At 48.0% G+C, this 22,375-nt stretch overlaps 1 protein-coding gene across 1 annotated transcript; it reads left to right on the top strand.

The window, feature by feature from the left end:
* Positions 1-5,799: 5,799 nt before the first annotated feature.
* On the top strand, positions 5,800-22,160 carry LOC138211944 (insulin receptor substrate 2-B). Its single transcript, XM_069172149.1, has 2 exons — positions 5,800-10,176; positions 17,319-22,160. The coding sequence occupies exons 1-2, from the start codon at positions 5,955-5,957 to the stop codon at positions 17,321-17,323; spliced, it is 4,227 nt and encodes a 1,408-aa protein (XP_069028250.1). The 5' UTR covers positions 5,800-5,954; the 3' UTR covers positions 17,324-22,160.
* Positions 22,161-22,375: the final 215 nt, after the last annotated feature.

The raw sequence follows: 22,375 nt of genomic DNA on the forward strand, positions 1-22,375 counted from the left end.
TTAATTACGTGCGGAACAACAATGCGGCAGTAATTAGTTCCTCCGAGGAGGAGAAAACAAATGGCCCTGTACAAAATACTATGATTTAACTTCAATTCATCATAGTTGATGAGACGTTTGAGTCTTGAGCAAAGTGGTGGATTTACAGAGCAGATGCCACCCTAATATAATATTAAAATAATATCAAAATAAGCTTTTAAAATACCACGTGCTTTTAGTATGTATTTAAAAGTCAAACGCAAAACTCCTCGTGCCATGAATTTACCAAAATATGCAACAATATTTATTGTTTGGGGGAAAGAAGTGGGTTTGTATAGATTACATTATAGTGAGATAGAGGAAGGAGGAATATGGATTGAAGAGATTAGAGGATATGGAGGAAAAGGAGATGTCAGATTAGATTGGATTATTCATGTGCACGTCATCGGGCTGTCGTGAAAGACCTCCAGAGCCCCGTCAGACCAACAGGGATGTTTTACCATCGTACAGTAAATACAGTGAATTCTACAGAAACCAAGCTCTTGTTTAAGGATTTGTTCTGATCCATAGGAAATATGCAGCAGCAATATTGGTGATGAAGGATTAAATACATCAGTGCAGATAATAAGCCACAGCTGCTAAATTTGTCATTGGTGTGAACTTTAAATGAGTAAAAGTAGATCAAGTTTAGTTAATATTTCAAAATGTTGTTCATTAAATGTTTTATATTGAAAGATTCGAGTCCACAAACCCTCAAAATCTGCTTCGTTTTTCGGATTTCTCATCTCAAATAGAGGATAATCAGATCATTTTTATCCACGTGAACATATTCAAGACTCAAAACATGATGAGAATTTATCAACAAAGTTGTTGCTTTTTCTGAACATCCATCATGAGTCATCGGTGGAATTTCTCTATATTGCGTTTTTCAGTTTTAATAATACATTTTGTGTCTTTTATATATCTTTTATTGTGCAGAAGAGTGTCACAGAGACTTGAGACTCTCTTATGTGGATTCGCTTACACGGTATCGTTCATTCACCTGGAAACTTAATGCACCATCTCTAAAGAACCCCACAATAGATATAAAGTTGAAATTACTGCAAAAGGCTAATTCACTAATTAGTTCCAACCACTTCAACACGAGTACTTCGAGATACATAAAAGGTGTGGAAGTTTGAATGTTACTAATTTTTGAACATGTGAAGATTTCAACAATTTCCTCCCAGTTCAGTTGATAAACTGTGTGTGGTGCATGTGTGTGTGTGTGTGTGTGTGTGTGTGTGTGTGTGTGTGTGTGTGTGTGTGTGTGTGTCTGTTTAAAATGCGATGTCAACAGCAACAGCAGCAATGTCGCAACTGTGCTACTTCTGAAATAACAGGTCGGTCTGTAACAAAGGGAAGCATGCTTTCCTTTGTGTTTCCTGTGTGTGTGTTCCAGCTTTGTTGGCTCCGCTCCTTTGTTGCAAGTACAATAGCAACAGTGGACCGGCTGCAGGGCACAGGTCTGACCAGCAGAGGGCGCTGTGTCACGTTAACTGTCAAGCAAGGGAGGAGAGGAGAATAAATTAAAGGTCTAGTTCAAGCCTCAGCTGTCGGTAAAGATGGTAGGAACAGAAGCAGTAAACTGATTTAACACTAAATCAGCAACATAGATGCTAAATAATTATAAAATGATGTAAGTGAATGACAATTTCAACACGTTGTTGTTGTTTTTTACAGAAATATTATTTATTTGAACCCCTTGGGGGGGGGGGGGGGGGGGGGGGGGGGAGATTGTCATAATCTGCCCCTACCTAAAGTTTTTCTATGTTTCAAAATCACCTGGTTCCAGATTGCAGGTCTGTAAATGTAGCATTTCAGCCTACAAGTAAAATAAGAAAGGGAAAGGGGAGGACTTGAAGGTCTGGTTTTCAAGCAGATCAACCAACGATTATGTGGTTTCATGGCGAATATTCACAAGCAGACTTTCAGTTGAATTAACACAAACTTGTCGAACACGCACATCGAGCCGAAAGCTTTAACAGCATACAACTAAACTTGAAAAAAGAAATTAAATTAGAGAAAAGAGGATGATATTGTGTTTGAAATTTGAATTAAACACATTGTGTGTTTTTATAATCTGTTTTATTTTAACTTTAAGTAAACACTGAGGAATAGAAAAGTTAACATTACCTGGATTAGATGACTCATTTTGGAGTAAAAAAACAAACTTCAAAAACACAATTTTTAATGAATCCATTTTAAGGTTATCTTCCTCTACTTGTAACTGCAGCTTAAACTTACTTTATTTACATTCAAAAAACAGCTCACATTGTGTCTTTTATTTCTTTAATGAAGAGTGTTGGTGACACATTTTCCTCCCTCCTTATTACATGAAACTATTTTTCAGGTCAAAGAAGTTTGAGAATAAAATAAAGAGTTTCCAAGCTTCCTCCAATGCGTCTGCAAACCCCCCAAAACAACAGATGTCAGCACACTGACACCGGACAAATCTGCATCATTAAGGCCACACGACGGCTCCTGGCTTCACTGACACTGAAACACATGCAAACAAACACCTGTAAACGTCTCTGTCATCTCACACGACTCCGGCCAGCAGATAAATGCCTGCAAACGCTCTCAGAAACATGTCAAAGCGGCCTGTTTTGCACAAGAGTGTGTGTGTGTGTGGGGGGGGGGGGGGGGGGGGGGGGGAACCTTTTATGTGGAACATCACTCAGCGGTAGTTCACGGTGGAGTCACTGCAAAAACACAATGTTCATACTTTAACCTGAACCGAGGGAGCGTTGCGTGTTTCTGACAGCGGTTTGGGATCATTTCGGAGTCGCTGCATGCTCCACCGCGAGTGTTAAACGTGAGACTTGAAGCGAAGGGCCACATGAGTTCACCTGATCTCTCCCGGCAGCGGAGTGAGCAGATGAAAGGATGAAAGGTTGAGAGGGGGGGGGGGGTTCACTGGTCTCACGCCAGACAGAAGTTAGCGGGAACCGGCCTTCCTTTGAAAAGCAGCTGATATCTCCCCCCCGGGAAGAGTTGGGTTGCCCGTCGGCTCGCCTGGTAGCTCGCCGTCATTGTGGGAGAGAGAGATTTGGGAGGCTGATATTTTGGCTGTCATAATACTCGTCCAGTTTTTCCGGAACAAAAGGTTAAAGAGGTGAAACAGTGAGAGAGAGAGAGAGAGAGAGAGAGAAACAGGCTTACACAAGACAATGATCCAGTAACACTGCCTGATTAAATTATGGGACAATCCTTTGCTCACTACATCAACGTTAACCTTCATATATCCAGTTTTCCATCATTTAGCCTCATTTCCAGGTGAATACTGCAAATTATAGCCAAGCTTGGAGCATTGGAAAACAGAGAGCCTCCATCAAAACAGAAGTTGATCCCTTTACCTGGTCCGGATCTTCATTGGTTACAGGACATATCTGATCTAATGTGTTAAATAGCTGCAGAGTTTTGCACAGAAGTCTGAAAGTGTGCAAACGCTGCAACTGAAAGAGGATTTTAACACTCAGATACTGCAGCTGTGATGGTGGACCACGTCCGTCCTGGTCCGGATCTAAAATGACTATACTTAGACGGGTCAAACCTGGACTAGATATTCATAAACCGTGTAGCTCAGAGCTCAAAGTCATTTCCTTTCAACCTGCCTCTCCTAAACGCTGATTTCAAAGCTACGAATGAGAAAGCTGATTTCAGTCCTTGGTTTTGGACACATTCGTTTTTACTGGTTGTAAACACATACTGTCGCAGAAGCATCGCACATTCAAATAGTAACATCTAGAAATATCCAAAACACTACAGCCTGAACCACAGCAGCAGTTAAAGTCCAAACAATCACCAACATAACCTCAGCTTCATCCACGGCAGACAGAGCAGCTGCAGCTCTGCTCACAACAAGAAGGGGATCGGCCTTTTAACACCGATGAGTACTAAATGCATGAACTGGTCACGTCGTCTCTAATTCCCGTAGCATCTGAGTGTTACAGCTGACGTGGACCAACACACTGTTCATGAGGACCAGAGCAGCTGGACACATTCAGGCTCAGAGCCAACGGTAGAAGAAAAGTATCACGAGGGAACGCAAAAGTAGTCCTGAAAAAAAAAAAATCCTCCCCCCTCGTGACCCTTTAGGGGCTCCGGAGGACTGACACTCAAAGTCAATTCATAACCTTGGAGACACTCTTTGAGAAAAAACGAATTATAAGACTTTTAAGGCAACGAGGACAGTTCAATGATTTGAGGAAGGTCATGTGATGCGACTGAAAGGACAGGTTCCTAACTGTTTTACCAGCTGAACTGATTTTGACCTTCTCTTCTTGTTCACAGGGAGAAAACATCCTCCATATTTCTTTTAAGGTTGTATGATTTTCTAAAACGTTGTAGTCACACACAGAGGTGTACTGCCCCGAAATGACTTTTTAGGGTCTTTGTCACTTCCAGGGGACACATTCAGGGACCGACAGGTGGCCCTGCATAGAGTCGAGGGTATGATTCCCTCCGGGGCCAGCTGCACCGCACACGATCCCACTCATGATGCTGAAAGGTGTTTGGGATCAAAGTGGGTTGCCAGCGGATTGTTGCACGCAACGTGTAGTAGAGGCTCGGAAAGCCGAGCGTGACGTTGTTCGCGGTGTAGAAGAACATGGATACCTCCCCCGGGGCACAGCGGGGAGTCCTCCTTGATTACTCACGATAGAAAGGTCTTCATCTCGGCTGTCACTCATGCACGCTTTCTTACGAAATGTTTAGCGCCCCGTAGCTGCCCTATACAAACAAAACAACTTCATATCACTCTCAGAGGTCAACGGGAGGCCGAGGGGCCGGTGTAACGTTGATTGCTTTCTGCCGGTTAGCACACATTTGAAATCATTTTAATGTAATTCATTAAAGTTGTTCTTCTACTTGCACCACCGGTAAATACCTAAAAGTGTTTCTGAATATTTTGAAGTACTTTTTATTTTTGGAGAAAACATTTAATGCCAGAATAATAATTGGCTGTTTTTGGATTTGAATAAGGTTTAATAAAAGCATCTACAATAAAAGTTAATGGATAAAAATGAATAGAAAAGCCCAAAGATAAACATATGCAACTATATCTGGCACTTTTAAAAGTTTTTTGACTTGGTTTTTGTTCTCCTTGTTTGTTTACTTGACGGTTCCTTTTTTAGTTGTTGCCTTTTTGTGTTGTTTGATTGATATTTCTTAAACTTCCCTATTTTTCGTTTCAGTATTATGATACGTTTATTGCTTAATGGCTGTTTTAGATTGCACCATAACATCTCCACCTTTTTTTTTTTTTTTTTTGTCTTATCTTTGCTTCTCTATTTCTTGCTTTGTTTGTATATTCGTTACATTTACATTAAAAACACAAAAATAAAAAGGAGTCTACAACCGTGCAACACGATTGGTTAGAGCCATTGACGCAAAGCACTAATATCTCACAAGCGATTGGTCCCGACCCCTGTCGACGGATGCCAGTCAAAGTGACGGACCAATCAGAGCCCGCGGACGAGTCTTTGTTCCTCCCGTTTGCTCGGTGACGCAGAGGGTCATGTGTTGTTTGTGCTGTGGCAGAGTTGTGTACAGGAGGAGAAGGGAACGGAGCTAACCGAGCTAGCCGAACCCTCCCGACCAGAAGCCCGGGTGAACGTGGTCATGTTGTTCACGGAGGGCTTTATTTCGTGAAAAAAAAAAAAGAAGCCCGCATCGGAATACCTGCCTCGCTGCTAAAAGGGCAAAGGGACTGGCTTTTTTTTTTTTTTTTTCTTTCTTTTTTTTTGGGGGGGGGGGGGGACGGAGGGGGGGAGGACGGAATAACAAAGCCGGTCTCGGAAGATTGCAAATCTGAGCCGAGTCAACGTTAGCTGGCCTAGCCGGACTCGGGAGCTCGTCTCCCGGAACAAGAATGGGGTCTCGGTCCGCTCGGATCAGCTCGCTGGTAAAGTGACCTTTGATTGTGTTCTCTGATGGCAAATTTCACGAATTACCAGGAAGGTAAGGCAGCGATGTTGATGGTGGAGACGCAGCAGAGGGACGTGGGTACGAAATCCGCGGCCGCAAACGGAGACGGCTCGGTCGGGGAACCCCCTTCCCCGTTAATTAATATCGGCGGCGGAGGAGGAGGCGGCGGCGGCGGCTCTCGTTTCCATCAACATTTACCGCCCTCCAACCACCTCCACCATCCCCACCTCGGCCACCACCACCCGCCAAAGGATCAGCAGCAGCACCATCACTACCAGCTGGCTCCGCAGCAGCATCTTTCCGGGGAAAACATCGCAGAGTCCCCGGGCAGGAAAGCTTCGTCTCTCAGCCAGGTACACACCGCCGAGGACCCCGCCGCCTCCTCTGCCGCTAGCGGCAGCGGCAGTGGCGGCGGCGGCGGCGGCAGCGGCGGCGGCGGCAGCAGCGGCGGCCATGTATACGCGGCTGTGAACGTCGCGAACACCTCGGACGTTGTGGACGATATTCGGAAATGTGGCTATTTAAGAAAGCAAAAACATGGACATAAGAGGTTTTTCGTGCTGCGGGCTGCCAGCCACCTCGGGCCGAGCCGCCTGGAGTACTACGACAGCGAGAAGAAATTCAGGAGCAGCCTGCGCTCTGCCGCCGCGGCCGCCGCCAGCGGCGGCGCGGTCGCCCCTTCTCCCCCGAAAAGGGTTATTTACCTCTACCAGTGCTTCACGGTGAACAAAAGGGCGGATTCTAAAAACAAACACCTCATTGCCCTTTACACTAAGGACGAGTACTTTGCCATTGTGGCCGAGAACGAGCAGGAGCAGGAGGATTGGTACGTGGCCGTGAGCGAGCTGATGAGCGAGGGCAAAAAAGGGCACTTGGATTCGGATGATTTAGATGACGGGTACGGTACGGTCACCCCCGGTACTGTGTTTAAAGAGGTGTGGCAGGTGAATGTGAAACCGAAAGGACTGGGTCAAACTAAAAACCTCACAGGTGTGTACCGGCTCTGCCTCTCAACTAAAACCATTCACCTCGTTAAATTGAACTCTGAAACCCCGTGTGTGAACCTCCAGCTGATGAACATCCGGCGCTGCGGACACTCGGAGAGCTTCTTCTTCATCGAGGTGGGCCGCTCCTCCTCTATCGGGCCCGGGGAGATATGGATGCAGGTGGACGACTCTGTGGTGGCCCAAAACATGCACGAGACCATCCTGGAGACCATGAAAGCCCTCAAAGCTTTCGCTGAGTTTCGGCCGAGGAGCAAGAGCCAGTCGTCGGGCTCCAATCCCATGTCGTTTATCACGACGCGGCGCCACCTGGGCAACCTGCCACCGAGCCAGACCGGGCTGCAGCGCCGGTCCAGGACGGAGTCTGTGGTCGGCACGCCGCCGTCGAGTAAAAGCTCCGGGGCCAGTGGCTACCGCTTCCGTACATCCAGCGAGGGCGAGGGGACGATGAACCGGCCGTTCCGCTCCGCCACCGGAAGTCTGGTTCACCTGAACTCGGCGCGAGCCCATCACGGCCGACAGGAAGGCGGCGGCAGCAGCGGGAGCGGTGTGGCCACAGGAAACGCCGGCACCAACACCGGCGGCGGGCGCTACGTCCGAGCCGTCCCGGGGTCGTCGTCCACCTATCACGCCCGCTCCGCCTCGCTGCCGGTCTCCCACTTCCCCTCCACCACCAGCCCCGTGAGCGTCTCCTCCAGCAGCGGCCACGGCTCCGTGTCCGACACCCTCACCCGCCCGTCGAGCGCCTCCATATGCGGCTCCCCGTCCGACGGCGGCTTCAACTCTTCAGACGAGTACGGCTCCAGCCCCGGTGACTTCCGGTACTTCAGGGTGCGCAGCAACACGCCCGACTCTCTGGGCAACACCCCGCCAATCAGAGAGGAGAACTGTCTAAATGACTACATGGCCATGGGCTGGAACCGGGAGGTGTTTGGCACCGGCGGGGGCTCCGGCAACAACAGCGGAGGCGACACGCCGCGCGACGAGAGCACGTCCACGACGGAGGACGAGCGTTTCTCTTCGTCGTCGCTGAGGAGGAGGACCCACTCTTTCTCCAGGCCTGCGGGAGGTGCAACTGGCGGCTTCGGAGTGGCCGTTTATCAGAAAATGACCCAGACCAACTTCTCCCTGGACGAGGGGGCAGACGTGGTGTTACCATTCGGCATCGGGCTGCTCCGCGGCGGCCCGTCCTCCTCCTCGTCCTCGCTCCGCTCCGACTACAGCTCCTGCTCGGAGCACAGCCAGCAGAGCCGTCCCTCCACGCTCTCCCGGACGGAGGCCGGTGCCGAGCGCCCCCCCCTCGCCTCCTCCTCATCTGCCAAGGAAGACAGCGGCTACATGCCGATGATGTGCGGCGTGGCCGCGTCGCCACGGGACACTCCCCCCGACTACATGCCTATGCAACCCAGTTCTTATTCCCATCACGTCTCCCACTCCCCTCAGTTCCACAGTCCAGCTTTAGCAACTCGCTCGGCCCACCACCACCTCCAGTCCCAGGCCTCCACAGACTCCCTGGGCTACATGATGATGCTCCCGGGGGGCAGCGGCAGCTCCCCGTCCCCGGTGCAGGCCTCTCCCAGCCCTCACAGTAGCTCCAGCATGGCCGCTGCTAGTGGGAGCGACAGCATAGCAGAGAGACCCGAGAACGGGGAGTACATGGACATGTCGTACAGCAGCAGCAGTGGAGGGCGCAAGCTCTCAAATGAAGGGAGCGGCGGGTATTACACACCCGGCACACCTGAGGGCACCCCCAAGTCTTATAGCCCTTATTTCTCTCTCCCTCGCTCCTACAAGGCCCCCACCAGAGAGCGGGACGAGAAGGAGTACGGGGAGTACGTTCCTATGAGTTCTCCTGCCAAGCCCGTGTATTCATCAGTTGCCACAGCTTCACTATCAACACCAGAGAAGAGGGGTGGGGGAGGCGGTAGCGCCTCCACTCCCTCTCACCCACCTCCGCCTTACGGAGCTCACCATACGACTGCAGCGATGGCTGACAGACGTGTTGTGAGGCCCAACCGCCTCCCTTTAGGCAGAAGGAGTTTCCACGGTCCGCTGCGGGTTAGTGAGCCCTCCACGTCGTCTGCAGGCACCTCGACTTCAGTCCCCGCCACCGGCAGCTCGTCCGAACGGCCCTCCAGTCCAGGAGAGTATATCAACATCGAGTTCGGTGATCACTACCCTCACCAACAGCAGCCCCCCGCCTACCCTCTCTCTGCCCAAGACGAAGCGCCTTCCCTGGGATCCGGCGACCACCGCTGCTCCCCTCCCCAGCCCCAAACTCACCAGGACTACATGAGCGTGGAGGTGGGGGCGGACCAGCAGGACAGCGCCGGGTGTCTGGGTAAGAACCAGTCACCCAGGCCCAGCCTCGTCGCCCCCTGGAACCCGCCCAGCTACATCCGACCCCTGGCTAGCAACCCCGGGGCTCTGGCCTCCCCTGGCGTCCAGGCCGGAGGTCACTGGAGGTCGATAGGGGACGACTACACGGACATGACATTTAACCTCAGCAGAGGTGAGCGGACGCAAACGAGCCCCACGGCCATGCTGCAGCATCTCTGTGTGATAGAGGGACACTATGGCCACGCCCCCTCCTCCTCTTCATCCATTTCCCCTCCTCTCCTTCCGTCGAGCCCCAGCAGGGCGCCAGCGCACCAGCTGGAGCCCAAGGTGGTTCGAGCCGACCCCCAAGGCAGGAGGAGGCACAGCTCGGAGACGTTCTCCTCCACCTCCTCCTCCAATTCAACTCCCCCCGGAGGAGGAGGACTGGGCCCCTCGTCCTCAGCCACCCACCCCACTCTGGCCAACCCCGCAGCCCCCAACGGATCTTACCTGACGGAGGGTCCGGCTTCCAGGTGGGCCAGTTCAGCATCTTTCGACAGCGTGTGGATGTCCGTGGAGGGCGTGGAGGACTCGTCGGCTCACCACGCCTCGACGAGATCCACGGAAATGGGCTCGGCCTCCGGGGCCTCAGCATCCTCCTCCTCCTCCTCCTCCTCGGGGCCCGGGGCCAGCAGAATGTGCAGGAACATGTCTGTCGGCTACCAGAACGGCCTCAACTACATTGCCTTGGAGCTGCGGGAGGACGGGAGCAACTCGGGAGCCATGACGTCAGGAGGCGGTAGCAGCAACGGGAGCGCGGTGGGGACGGTGCCTCTTCCGGAGAACGGAGCCTACGCCAGTATAGACTTCACCAAATCAGATGGAGTCACCACGACAACCAAGGGTGAGTTACATGCAGCCGACCATCTGTATTAGAAATCACCACTTGCAGCTCTTAGAGACTGTTTGATTGACCTTTAGTTGCTTTCCTGGAGTTTAACACAGCAGCCAGCCAGAAAAAAAAAAAAGCAGTTTCCTGCTTTGTGTGTGAGATCGAGCTTTTCATGTGTGAGTAAAAGAGAATACGTGTTGAGGGTTTTTTCTTTTTTTCTCACTGAAATCTAAAATAACCCTGAGTGCCGCGTGCTATTATTAGTCACATTATATCAATTTGCAGCTCCTCTAGTGAATCTATTTTGAGTCGGGTCTCTGTGATCTCGACGAGGCTGCGTTCAGGCGGCGTCTTTCTGAAGACGTCCGTCCCGGGGAGCCGATGTCTCGGAGCCGACGCGCATCAGCTCGCTGGATGAACCCGAGGTTCATCAGAGGTCAAGTGTGGACAGAATGCCCCCCCCTCCTCCCCCATGCCGAAAAAAAACAACAACAAAGAAAACGTCCCTAACTTCCTGTCTTTGCAGCAGGCCGTGTCTCTGCGTGCCTGTCGGTGCACGTGCTGCTGTTTTCTTTGTGTCAGCATGCATGCAGAGTGTTTGTGTGTCTAAAACCCTTTTGTCTGTCACTTGAGACGCTTTTTTTACGTCTTTGAGCTAAATATATTTATTTATAACCAAACATGAAAGAATCCGCTGCCAGCGGGAAGAGTTGGTGTGACGGCAAAACACATGAAACACGTCGACGTGCAGGAGCCTGGCAGTCGTTCAGCGACGGTCCTGATTATTAGAGGTGTTCCCTTAGCGTTAGTTTGTCGGGTGCTACCAGTGAGTATTTTCAGTATCGAGGAACCTGCAGGTCATTTTCTTGGTTAGTCCTTTTTTTCTTCCTTTTTTTTTAATCCGTCGCCACATTAACAACATTGTTTTACATTTTTCGGCTCAGATGCACCAAAACTTCAGTAACTGACTACTTTTCTACACTTTTATGTCGTCTTCATACAGTTTTACGTCTTATGCAGTGCTGAAAGTTGACTCACTCTTAAAGCTGCCTTTTTGTTTTGGTCGATGTGATCTACAGTCACCGCTGCCTGAACTTGTGGTGCTCCAGTTTGACACACTGGAAAGTTGTGTAATGTTTTTAAAAAATCTAAACAAATCACTGCAGTTCTTTTTTTTCATCTGTAGAAGAACGACATCCATCATTTATGTTGTGGTTCCAGTTTAAAGTCAATTAGAGTTGAGGCCTGTGGCTCTTTTCTTAATTCCAGATGTTTCCCGCCTCCATCACTTTTGTTTTTCCTGTAAGCAGCTTGAGAAGGAGAACCGAGTCGGTGTCGTCGGCGGTTTGTGGACGACGTGTGTGTGTGTGTGTGTGTGTGTGTGTGTGTGTGTGTGTGTGTGTGTGTGTGTGTGTGAGTGAGAGAGAGAACGAACGCTGTGTTGACCCTCGCAGACGGTGTGTTTGAGGACCAATCGGATGTTTGGACTCTGTTTTCTGGCTTTCACTTCCTCTCTGATCGTCTCACTTCCTGCCTCATTTTCTCCTCTTCGCTTCCTCCCCGACTCGTCGCTCTTTCTCTCTTGCTGTGTGAGCGTGAGTCAGGATTCTCTGAGAGCGCCGATTGACTCATTTGTTTATCGCCGCGCTGTGTGTGTGTGTGTGCGTGTGTGCGTGTGCGTGTGTGCGTGTCTGTGGTAAATCAGTGCTGAATCTGTGCTCGCTAACGCAGGAGATCAACTGACTGTCAAAGCGCTCAAACAAATCCTATTGTTTGTCTGTCTGTGTACTTTAGTTTTTTCAGGCGCTGCCAGCAGGTTCATTAAGCTGTAAGCCTGTGTGTATGTGTGTACGTGTGTATGTATGTGTGTGTGTGTGTGTATGTGTGTACGTGTGTATGTATGTATGTGTGTGTGTGTGTGTATGTGTGTACGTGTGTATGTATATGTGTGTACGTGTGTATGTATGTGTGTGTGTGTATGTGTGTACGTGTGTATGTATGTGTGTGTGTGTGTGTATGTGTGTGTGTGTGTATGTGTGTACGTGTGTATGTATATGTGTGTACGTGTGTATGTATGTGTGTGTGTGTATGTGTGTACGTGTGTATGTATGTGTGTGTGTGTGTATGTGTGTGTGTGTGTGTGCACGTGTGTCGATTCGTGCAGTTCAAAGTAACATTAATCATTAATCCACATTCACGGTGTACGAATGGTCTCGTGTGTTGGGGCGTGTTTACAGTCTGCGATCTGTGTGTGTGTGTGTGTGTGTGTGTGTGTGTGTGTGTGTGTGTGTGTTTGTACCCGCTGAGTCATGGCAGGCAGCCTTTGATGTGGCACCGTAATTGCAACGGCGGGCGTGTCAAGGCACACAGCGGGGCCGAGAGGAAACGCATCATCATCACTCAGGAATGCACTTCCTCTCAGCTGCGCTGTTGAGCTGATGGAGGCACACCTGGATCCTTGACCCTGGGGGGAGAGAGGGAGGGATGGAGGGAGGGAGGAGGAGGAGGAGGGGTGGGAGGGTTCATCCAGCTGGTGAGGAGATTTTGTGCGAGCCAGTGAAATGTTGCTATAAATATTAAAAGACGAGAAAGGTTTGTGTTTACATCAGCCGCAGAAGGAAAAAACAGCGACCTGAACAGCTTTGTTCAGCTTTGAATCCGCTGCAGCTTCAGGCTGCAGACGGCAGCCGAGGCAGCTTCAGGCTGCAGACGGCAGCCGAGGCAGCTTCAGGCTGCAGACGGCAGCCGAGGCAGCTTCAGGCTGCAGACGGCAGCCGAGGCAGCTTCAGGCTGCAGACGGCAGCTGAGGCAGCTTCAGTTATCCGCTGATTATTTACTCCACTGATCGCTTCTGTCAGTTTGCCGACAAAATGTCAGAAAACGGTGAAAAAGGCACGTCACGTCTTTCCACAGAAAGAGTCTCAAACTCGGCTACTTTTTGTTTGGTGATTCTTTCATGGCATTTTGTAATAACTATTATTGGAAAGCCACGCACGTTTTACCGGAGCAAAGTTCTTCTTCTCCACATTTCACCGTTTTAATGGCGGTTTGCAAACAGCTTTTAGGTGCATTTGTAACTCATTACTAACGAGTGACAATACAATCAAGAGAAATAACATGAAAGTTGCATGAATTTAAGAATCCCGACCTATTCGTAACATTCACACTGTGGATTGTGCATGTTGTTGTTTTCTTGTCAGGTCCGACCTGTTGAACACGGTTTAAAATGATTTGTCAATAATCATGCTTGAATTTCCTCTCGGCATCCCTTCAGTGTAAATAAATGTAAATATTTTAGACTTCTTCTGGGTGCAGACGGTGAATATTTCCCCCACTGAGGACTCTGTCATGTGTTTAAGGTCGTTAGCCTCGTACCGTTCCCCCCCCCCCCCCCCCCCCCCCCCCCCCCCCCCCACACACACACACACACACACACACACACACACACACACACACACACAGTCTCATTTGTCAGGTGGCAGAAGGTTAAAGTCGGGTCAGGACAGAGATGTGTCGTTAAAACGTTACGGAGAGGCGGTTTTCGGTGACTGCGGTGGGAACCTGCCCTTTTCTCCCTGGAGTCCCGGGCCGGGCGGCGATGAGGTGGCGGAGTGTGAGGGATGCGGGGGGAGGGGGGTTATCTGGGAGTAAGACGTGGGGGGGAGGCTGTACGAAGCTGCCCTTTCCCTCTCTCATTTCCACCTCCAGGCCCGTCTATATTTACAGGTCTATTTCCAGACTGACATGAATTTATGGGCCGGTCGGAGGCATGCGCTGCTCGTAACAGGACCCCCCCCCCCCCCTCCCGCCTCCCTCACCTTTCTCTTTTTTTTTCACTGTGTGTTACGTGCAGCGGCCTCCTCTTAAATATCCAGATATGTACGCCCACAGATGTTAGAATTATTAACCATCAGGCGTGCACACAAAGCAATTTAGATTTTGGGCCGGGCGTTCGCGGCCCGTTGGAGGTTCGAGTTTTGCTCGGTTTTAGTCTCCAATCTTAAAACTTCCCGGGCTGTTTAATGAGCACTTTAATTCACAGGACCGACACCGTAGAAGTGCTTTTAGCTCGGGCGGCCCGCGCCGAGGAGCACGGGAGTCTATAAACCCGGCCGTGGCCTGTCCGTTGAGCTAAACAGGGAATTGAACCTGTAACTCTGAGCATGTTGGCGCCAGCAGGGTTCCCATTGGTCAATACATTCCTGGAGTGTTGCACAATCTAAGGAGGGGGTTTCCGAAATTATACATTTGAGGTTAAAAGCTGCTGTTTGTTCAGTTTTCAGTACTGCTGAAATATTTACTAGTAAATATTCTCCAGTTTGAGCCTGTGGATTTTGAAAGTTTGCTGCCTCTTATGATCTTTTCAACAGTTGGTTGGAGGAAATAAACCCTTTCAAACACTTTGGCATTTAATGCGCAGTTTTTTTGACACCTTATTAACAATTAACCCCCAAAAAATAAAGAAAAGATGAATCTACGATAAAAGCAGCTCCATTTTGCAGGAAAGTCTTCGAATAAATGTAACTTTTTTTTTCATCTGCTGCAAATTCTATGCAGCTGGAAACTTGAGTTTAATGTATTAATGCGATTATTGTAAGTTTTTAAGTCATGCAGTTTAAATAAAAGTCACGGGCGCTGATTAAACTGTAAAAGAGCTTCGGTGCGCGTGTGGTCGGTAATAAATGGAGCTAAACACGGAGCTGCGTGGAGTTTCAGCGGCGGTCTTCATCAGCGAAGCTCCCGCCGTCTCCGGAAGCTTTTGTCTCGCTGCCTCCTGCAGACGCGGTAACGATGGAGACGCTCTCCGCTGACTGGAATGTGGCGTTGGATAACTTTACTAGAGTGTGTGTGTGTGTGTGTGTGTGTGTGTGTGTGTGTGTGTGTGTGTGTGTGTGTGTGTGTGTGTGTGTGTGTGTTGGACATTTTAACACACCTTTTTCTGGTGACTTTTTGACATCTAAAAAATATGTATATATATATAAAAGTTTCCGTACTGCAGTTGATCAGAAAACTTTGAACAATGTGAAGAATTAATTTTTTTTCTGTCTCTCTTAAGATGTTTAGAAGAAGTTACTTTATCAGAACGTGGAGGTTTGGAGGAATTTGTTGGGATCTGATTTGATTTTAACGGTTGAAGCTTTTTGTAGATCATCGTCGGAGGTTATCAGCATCCTGAAACTTCCTCGTAGCGCCTTCGGTCACGTCACGGTTACTCCGTTAATAAATCAACAGCAATTCATGACGCTTGCAGGATTAACTCTTTACAGTTTGAACACTTGATGAGCTCCCTGGTGTAGCGCCACCTTCAGGCCAGAATGACAGAATTGTTGCACGCAGCATCACATAAACGGGCAAATCATCAAAGATATTAACATAAATTCATGATTCATCAGGAGGTTTCGTTTCATTATTTACAAGATTTTTGACAACCTTTGCTGCTTTTAGAGCACAAAGACACAAAATGAGCCTCTGGAGCCTCGACCAGCTCCAGAATCCAAACTCTGACCCGACATGCAGGGAGGGAATCGAGCGCCCCCCCCCCGGATCAAATTCCCGTCCTCCTTTTGCTCCTCGATCTGCACTTAAAAGGCTGTCGCTCCAGCTGTCACGGTCAACACCCTACGCTCGCCGCTCACTCCCATGATGCCTTTCATCTGTTGTCCCAGCTGGGAGAGAGAGAGGGAGAGGGAGAGGGTCGGCGAGGACAGAGAGGGGGGGAGACAGAGAGACACCTGCATGTGTTGCAACGACAAGCTGTTGGCTAATGCAGGTGTTTTTATAACCCGATTGTGTGTGTGTGTGTGTGTGTGTGTGTGTGTGTGTGTGTGTGTGTGTGTGTGTGTGTGTGTGTGTGTGAGAGAGAGAGGTCAGCTCAGGTCAGTCCGGCTCGTGTCCTCCAGAGCGTTGTTTTGATCCACGGCTGGACGGCAGAGAAACCCAGAGACCTCAGAGTCTCTCTCTCTGTCTGTCTCTCTCTGTCTCTCTCTCTGTCTGTCTCTCTCTGTCTCTCTCTCTCTCTCTCTCTCACCCACATCCCTCCCACGACCATAATTAAGTACAGTGCTGCCAGAGCTTGTTGTTTACAATGTAAGAATGATGATTCAGAAAAGTTCAAGCCACACTGAAAAAAAAAACTACTGAATTATTCAGCCGCTCGACTGAAAGCTGAACTTTCTGCTTTTATAGTTTGTATCAAATCCTTTTTCTTTTTTTTTTTTTATCCTTTTAACGGGATGAATATCAACACGTTACATCCGCTGATCATAAATAAGTTGCATGTTTCCCGGGCGATCCGATGAGCAGCGGTGTGAGACCGGATCAGCTTGGAGCACGTTTGGAGGTCTGGGATGCGTTCGAAGTACGTTATGTGTTGCGTTCAAGGACGTCCTCTGAATTATCAATGGAGATATTTAAGAGGGAAAATATCCGATTTTCGTCTGTATGTCTGAATGTCCGTGTTGTTTCTTTGGTCTGAATTTAGTCGGATCAGATTGTTTTCAAGCCATGCTGACTCCGTGTCCTCCCGTCTGTCCTCCCGTCCGTCCGTCCGTCCCCGTGGCGACCGAACAGCGGCGCAGCATTCCAGCAGTGCCCTCTGTCAAAGCATCCGTATTGTGGCGTGCCGCTCACATTGTTGTGTCGGACAAAAGCCTCGCTCTCAGTGGAATAACCCAGCTGGACGGCGGCCATCGCTCGGGTCAACCGGGGCCGAGCCGCAGCGCCGGCCACGAGAGCAGGAAACAAACTTTATGTGTGTTTGTGTGTCTGCTGGCAGCGAAGCGCGATCCAAAGTTCGCCGGCCACGCTCTCATTCAGCAGACGAACACGTGTCTTTATACGACGGGCGGTAGGAGCCGAGACGCCCGAACATCTGGGCCGCGTCTCCGAGGCCGGGGACGGGGACGGGGAGGACGAACGCGCTCGGCCGTTTGATGTCACCGCTGTGTTCAGGGACCTCGAAGGAACGGGGATTGTTGGTGTCTGCGTGGCAACAAACGCAGGAAACCTCACATCTCCAAAATGTCTTCACAAAAAGTCCAAAAATAACTGATAATCAAACACTGCATTCCTGCTTCACTGTTTCTTTAATGAACGAACGTCTGATTATTTCCATTATTGAATAATCGTGTTTTCATTCCTTCTTTCTCCTTCAGACTGAGCGATGGAGGTCCGCCACGTCCCGCCTCTTCCTCCTCCTCCTCCTCATCTGTCGGCTCGGAATGCTCGACTCTGCCTGTGACCTTTGGCCTCCAACCCCCCCCCACCCAACCCCCCCACCCCACACCGGTGACCTCTGACCTTCACTTCGCTCCCTCCCTGGATGCAGACGACAACGACGACATCATCACGCGACAAAAACGCTCGCAGATTTGTTTTTTTCATCTTTTATTTTTCTTGTGTTTTATATGCATTTCTTGTCCTGTTTTTATTTATTTTTTAAATAATAACCCCCACCACCCCCACCACCACCACCCCTCCTTCACCTTCAATGCTGCCAGTGTACGCTGCCCCCCCCCCCTCTCTCCCGATCCAACAGACGGTGAACTTTGACATCCGCAGATCGTCTTTTTATTTTTGTTTTATTCGACGTTCCTGCTTCTCCACATGGTATTAAAGAAAGAAAGAAAAAAAAGGGAAGTTTGAAATCTAAGCAAAGGCATTACGGTACGAACTTTTTGTTGCATTGAACTTTCAAATAATAATCATTTCTAATTCTCTTTTTTTTTACCCCCACGTGTAATCCTTCCCGAACACCGTACACTTTTTTACATTTTGAACGACGTCGTGTTGAAAATGTTCTATTTTTTTTCTTAAATTCCTTTCCCGGATTCTTGTTTTTTCTTTTTCTGTTTTTGTTCTCTGAATCGGTGCGAGCTTGTGGCTGGGTCCATTTTGAGCTTGTGAGCGGCATCGTACGAGCAGCGCGCTCGTCCCCAGGTACGACTCCAGAACCGGTACTCTTTGGATATCACCCTTTTTTTCTTTATGCACGCCTCTCGCACCTCGGCGGCCAAATACTGCGCCAGTATGGGAAACTCTCCTCGTGTTTATGTTTCGTGCATCTTATTTATGTGTTACGACAGGTACAAATGTTGCGCTACATTTCTGTGTTTACTTCCTTGACTGATGGCGCGCGGCGGAGCGGGGAAATAACGCCGGCTACGACGTCCCAAATGCTGGAAAAGGAAAAAAACAAGAATAAAAAAGTCCTGATTTTTCGAGGGCTAAAAGAAGACGATTGATTGCACTCTTGAATCGTTATGTTAAATATGAAGCGCTTAGCCAGCAGCTGGTTAGCTTAGCTTAGTTGCCGACGGTAACACAATCCGCCAGCGAAAGGTCGCAAATTAACACGTTACACCCAACAACTATTTGTCCTTTTTAGAAGGTGTTAACGTGTGGGACTACTTCCTGATGAAATAATCCTTCACGTAACACCCAGGGAAATGTTTATGCTTCGTATGGATTGAACAAAACAACAACAACAACAACAAAAAGGCTAATTATTCAACTTCCGCGCTAACGGAGTGATTCGGTTGTTTTCCCGCCCGGCTGCTCGCTGAACGCTGCAGCAGATACAAGCACTTCTTCTTCTTCTTCTACGTATTCAGTTTTACCTCGAACGGTCCGTAGCACAGTTCAGGGAGAGTGACACACACACACACACACACACACACACACAAACAAACAAAGCACACTGTGAAAGGTAGAAGCACAAAGTACAGACTGGATGCAAACACATGAAATGCAAGAGCATGTAAGTGAACTGTATACTGTACTTTGTAGGCATGCAAACACACACACACACACACACACACACACACACACACACACACACACACCCCTGTACGTCATGAAGACATGTGGCGTCTCCCTCATACGCAAACGCATCAGTCCTGCAGCCCTATTTAGGCGAGGGTAACTCCTGCATGGCGCCGCTTCGGCTCTTTGTCAGCGTCTCTTGATGACGTCCGGGATTTTTCACACAGACACACACATAACAAACACACACACACACACACACAACAAACACGTATACACACACGTCGGGGGAGTAAAGAGGTTTCCAGTAACCTGAGCCGCGGCTCCAGGTGCAGCGTACTGGACATACTTACCCCATGACAACCACACACACACACACACACACACACACACACACACACACACACACACACACACACACACCAATCACAACCTCAGCTGAAGCTTCTCACACACCGATACGCCCTTATTTAGCATTTCTAATCGCGCCACTCTCCCACGCCTTGTTTTCATGTGTCGCCACGCCGACTGACAGCCAGCAGAGTTTCAAGTTGTCTTTTTGTTCAGAATTCACTCGTCTAACTTTCTCTCTCCTCCCGTCTCGTTCCCTTTTCGTCAGCCCTCTCTTTCTTTTCTTTTTTTTGTGCGTGTTGTTTTAAATTTGCTCGGACAGATGAAGTCCCGTCACTCTCGCTGCGCCTTTTGTGTCGGGGACTCGTCGTCCTCGCAGAGCTCCGCCCACGAGGGCAGCAGAGCTCCGCCCACGAGGGCCGCGTAGCCGGGATGGACAGAGGCATCTCCACCAAACAACAACAACAACATACAAACGAATGGTGAACCCGGGTGGAGAGCAGCGTGGGTGGGTTTCCGTCACGCCGTTCGAGGTCGGTGCGGCTGATCTCAAAGTGAAGGGCGGTTTGCTGTGATTGACAGCCGAACAGCACAGATGCAGCGAACTCTGCACATCTGGTTCATTCAGGTTTCCAGTCACTGTGTGGAAGTCGGAGTCACGGTGACGTTAAAGCATTTTAAATGGTTAAAAAAAAAAAAATCTAAACATACAGAAACAGATTTTCCAATCTGTTGCAAAATCAATGGAAAAAAAACAGCTTTTGTTTTTTTCTTAGTTTTTTAGCTCGTGATGATTCAACGGTTTGATTTTAGCGTCACGTCTCCGTTTACATGTCGGTTAAAGGTGGCTGCATCAATTTATTATTTTAATTATCGTTGAGCTTTTTTGTTTTACCGGTTAAATCTAGAAAAATGTCCTTCCGCCACCCGAAGGACGTCCAATTTACAGTTTTGAATAATCCAAATTGTTGACAGCTGAGTTTGTTTGAACCGGACGGTCAGACTCGCTCATAAACCAACTCTTTACTGTAATCTACGTCTTAATCCGACACAGATTCTCATCCATCAGCTGCTCCCATTAAAACTGATTATTTCCAAACGCGTTCCCTCCTTTCCGCCGTCCCGGCTACCTTCTCATCAAATCGCTCTTATGATTTGAAAAAAGAACAACAACGGTATCTTCAGGAGAGATGGTCGTCGCGTCAGGAGGGTTTTAAAGCGTTTTTTTGTTTTTTTTCTGTGTCCGTGGAGGTCAATATTAAAACGTCTGTAGGGAAACAGAAGAATTGGAGGAAGCCCCTTCGTCGCCCTCTGGAGGGCCGGGATATTTAAACTAAGCCTGAATATCCAAATAAAAGATTTTAAGCCAGTGATGTGTCTTATATGTACATTATGGACAATTTGCGATATTGTCATTTGCCCCGCCTCCCTCCGACCTGTTTGAACGAACAAATAATAATAATTGGATATGAGAGTATTCGGGCTGCAGCGGCCTGAAAGAAACGAGGAGTTTCTTTATGTTTGCAAAATGTTTTGGTGTACTTACTATGCTACAGCAACGCGTTGCTTTTGGGTTTTTACTGCTATGGCAAAAAAAACGGTAGTTAGAGAACTTTGAGGGGAATTTTTTTTGTTTTTTTGTTAATAATCCCCCTAATTTATTTGAAGCGTTATTCAAAAATGTCGTTCATGTCGGATTGCCTTCATGTTGAACTTTACCCCCTTTTTTTTTTTTTTTTTGGTGTGTAATTATTTTGTCATAACTGAATTAATTTACACAGAATCTGTGTTTATTTTGGCAACAATTCAACCTCAAAACTGTCCTCGATGTTTTTCTTGTTAGGGGTGGAGAAATGAGAAAGAAAGGAGACCTACGTAATATATATATATATATATCTATATAAATATATATAATCCTCGCAGAGAAGACTTAGGGTACTGCATCATTATGCAAACTTTTGTTTCCTTTTTTTTTTCCTCTAATCTTTTGATTTATTTTGTATTCTAGTTTACAGAGGGAAATAAAAAAAAAAAAATCATCTTATTCTTGGTTGTTTTGCTGTATCGGGGCTTCTCTGAATACAAAGCGACACAAGGGTAGTTTTTTTTAAGAGTACATAGGCATTTTGCAGTTATTTGTATAAAGAAATGGGTTACAACCTGCCTAATGTTTATTTTTTTGTAACTATATTACAGTTTATTTGCTGCTGTGTAGTACAGTTAACAGTTGGAAATGCTGTCGATGGCAAACGTGAGGATGAAGATGGTGATCGTTGCCCTGCTATCAGGCGCGGGTCAGAATTTCTTTTTTTCCCTCCCGAACTCTTTTCTGAAACTTCGGAGGGGGAGAAAAAAAAAGCCAATCCCACTCTACCCTGCTACCTGTGTTCTTATTTTCTGAGTTGAATGCTGTTGTTTATTAGCTTTACAGGAAAGAGAAAGAGTTAAAAAAAAAAAAAAAAAAAAAATACTGTGGAGGTGTGTATCCTTCGTATGTGCATTATTTTTCAGCGACGTACGTCCTCTATATGAAAAAGAAGAAAAAAAGAGCTAAAAAAAAAAGAAAGAAGAAGAGAAAACTGTTGGAAATGGAAATCCTCCTTGTGTAAATAAGGAAAAATCAAGTTGTCGCTTTTTTCATGTTATGATCGGCACCTTGGCAGGTGCCCCGCCCCCTTTTTTTGTTTTGTTTTTTGTTTGTTTTTTTTTGTTTGTTTTATGTCTTCTCTATTTCTTTTATTTGATTTTTTTCCTCGTGGAGCGAAAAGGGGGGTAGGAGGGGTACTCAGAGGCGATTTGAGCATCGGCATAGTGTTTATATTTATCAAAACTTTTTTGCTTTCGATAGAGCTATTGCAATAAAAATGTGTTCATGTAACCGCCGTGGTCTCGGCTGTCTTTTTTTTGTTTTTTACGTCACCTTCGTTTTACGAAGACAAAAAAAAAAAAATCCAGAAAAGTTCATCTTTGTTCGGGTGTTTGCTTTAATGCATGTGACTCTGGAATATATTTCACCACACCGATTCTTTTATGAAAGCCGAAACACGACATTATAACAGTTGCTGTCGTCACAAGAGGATGTGGTTCCGCTAAAGTT

The sequence above is a fragment of the Embiotoca jacksoni genome, unplaced genomic scaffold (genome assembly GCF_022577435.1).
Source record: "Embiotoca jacksoni isolate LCO1_2020_lvr unplaced genomic scaffold, fEmbJac1.0.p SCAF_51, whole genome shotgun sequence".
Classification (NCBI taxonomy): Eukaryota; Metazoa; Chordata; class Actinopteri; family Embiotocidae; genus Embiotoca; species Embiotoca jacksoni.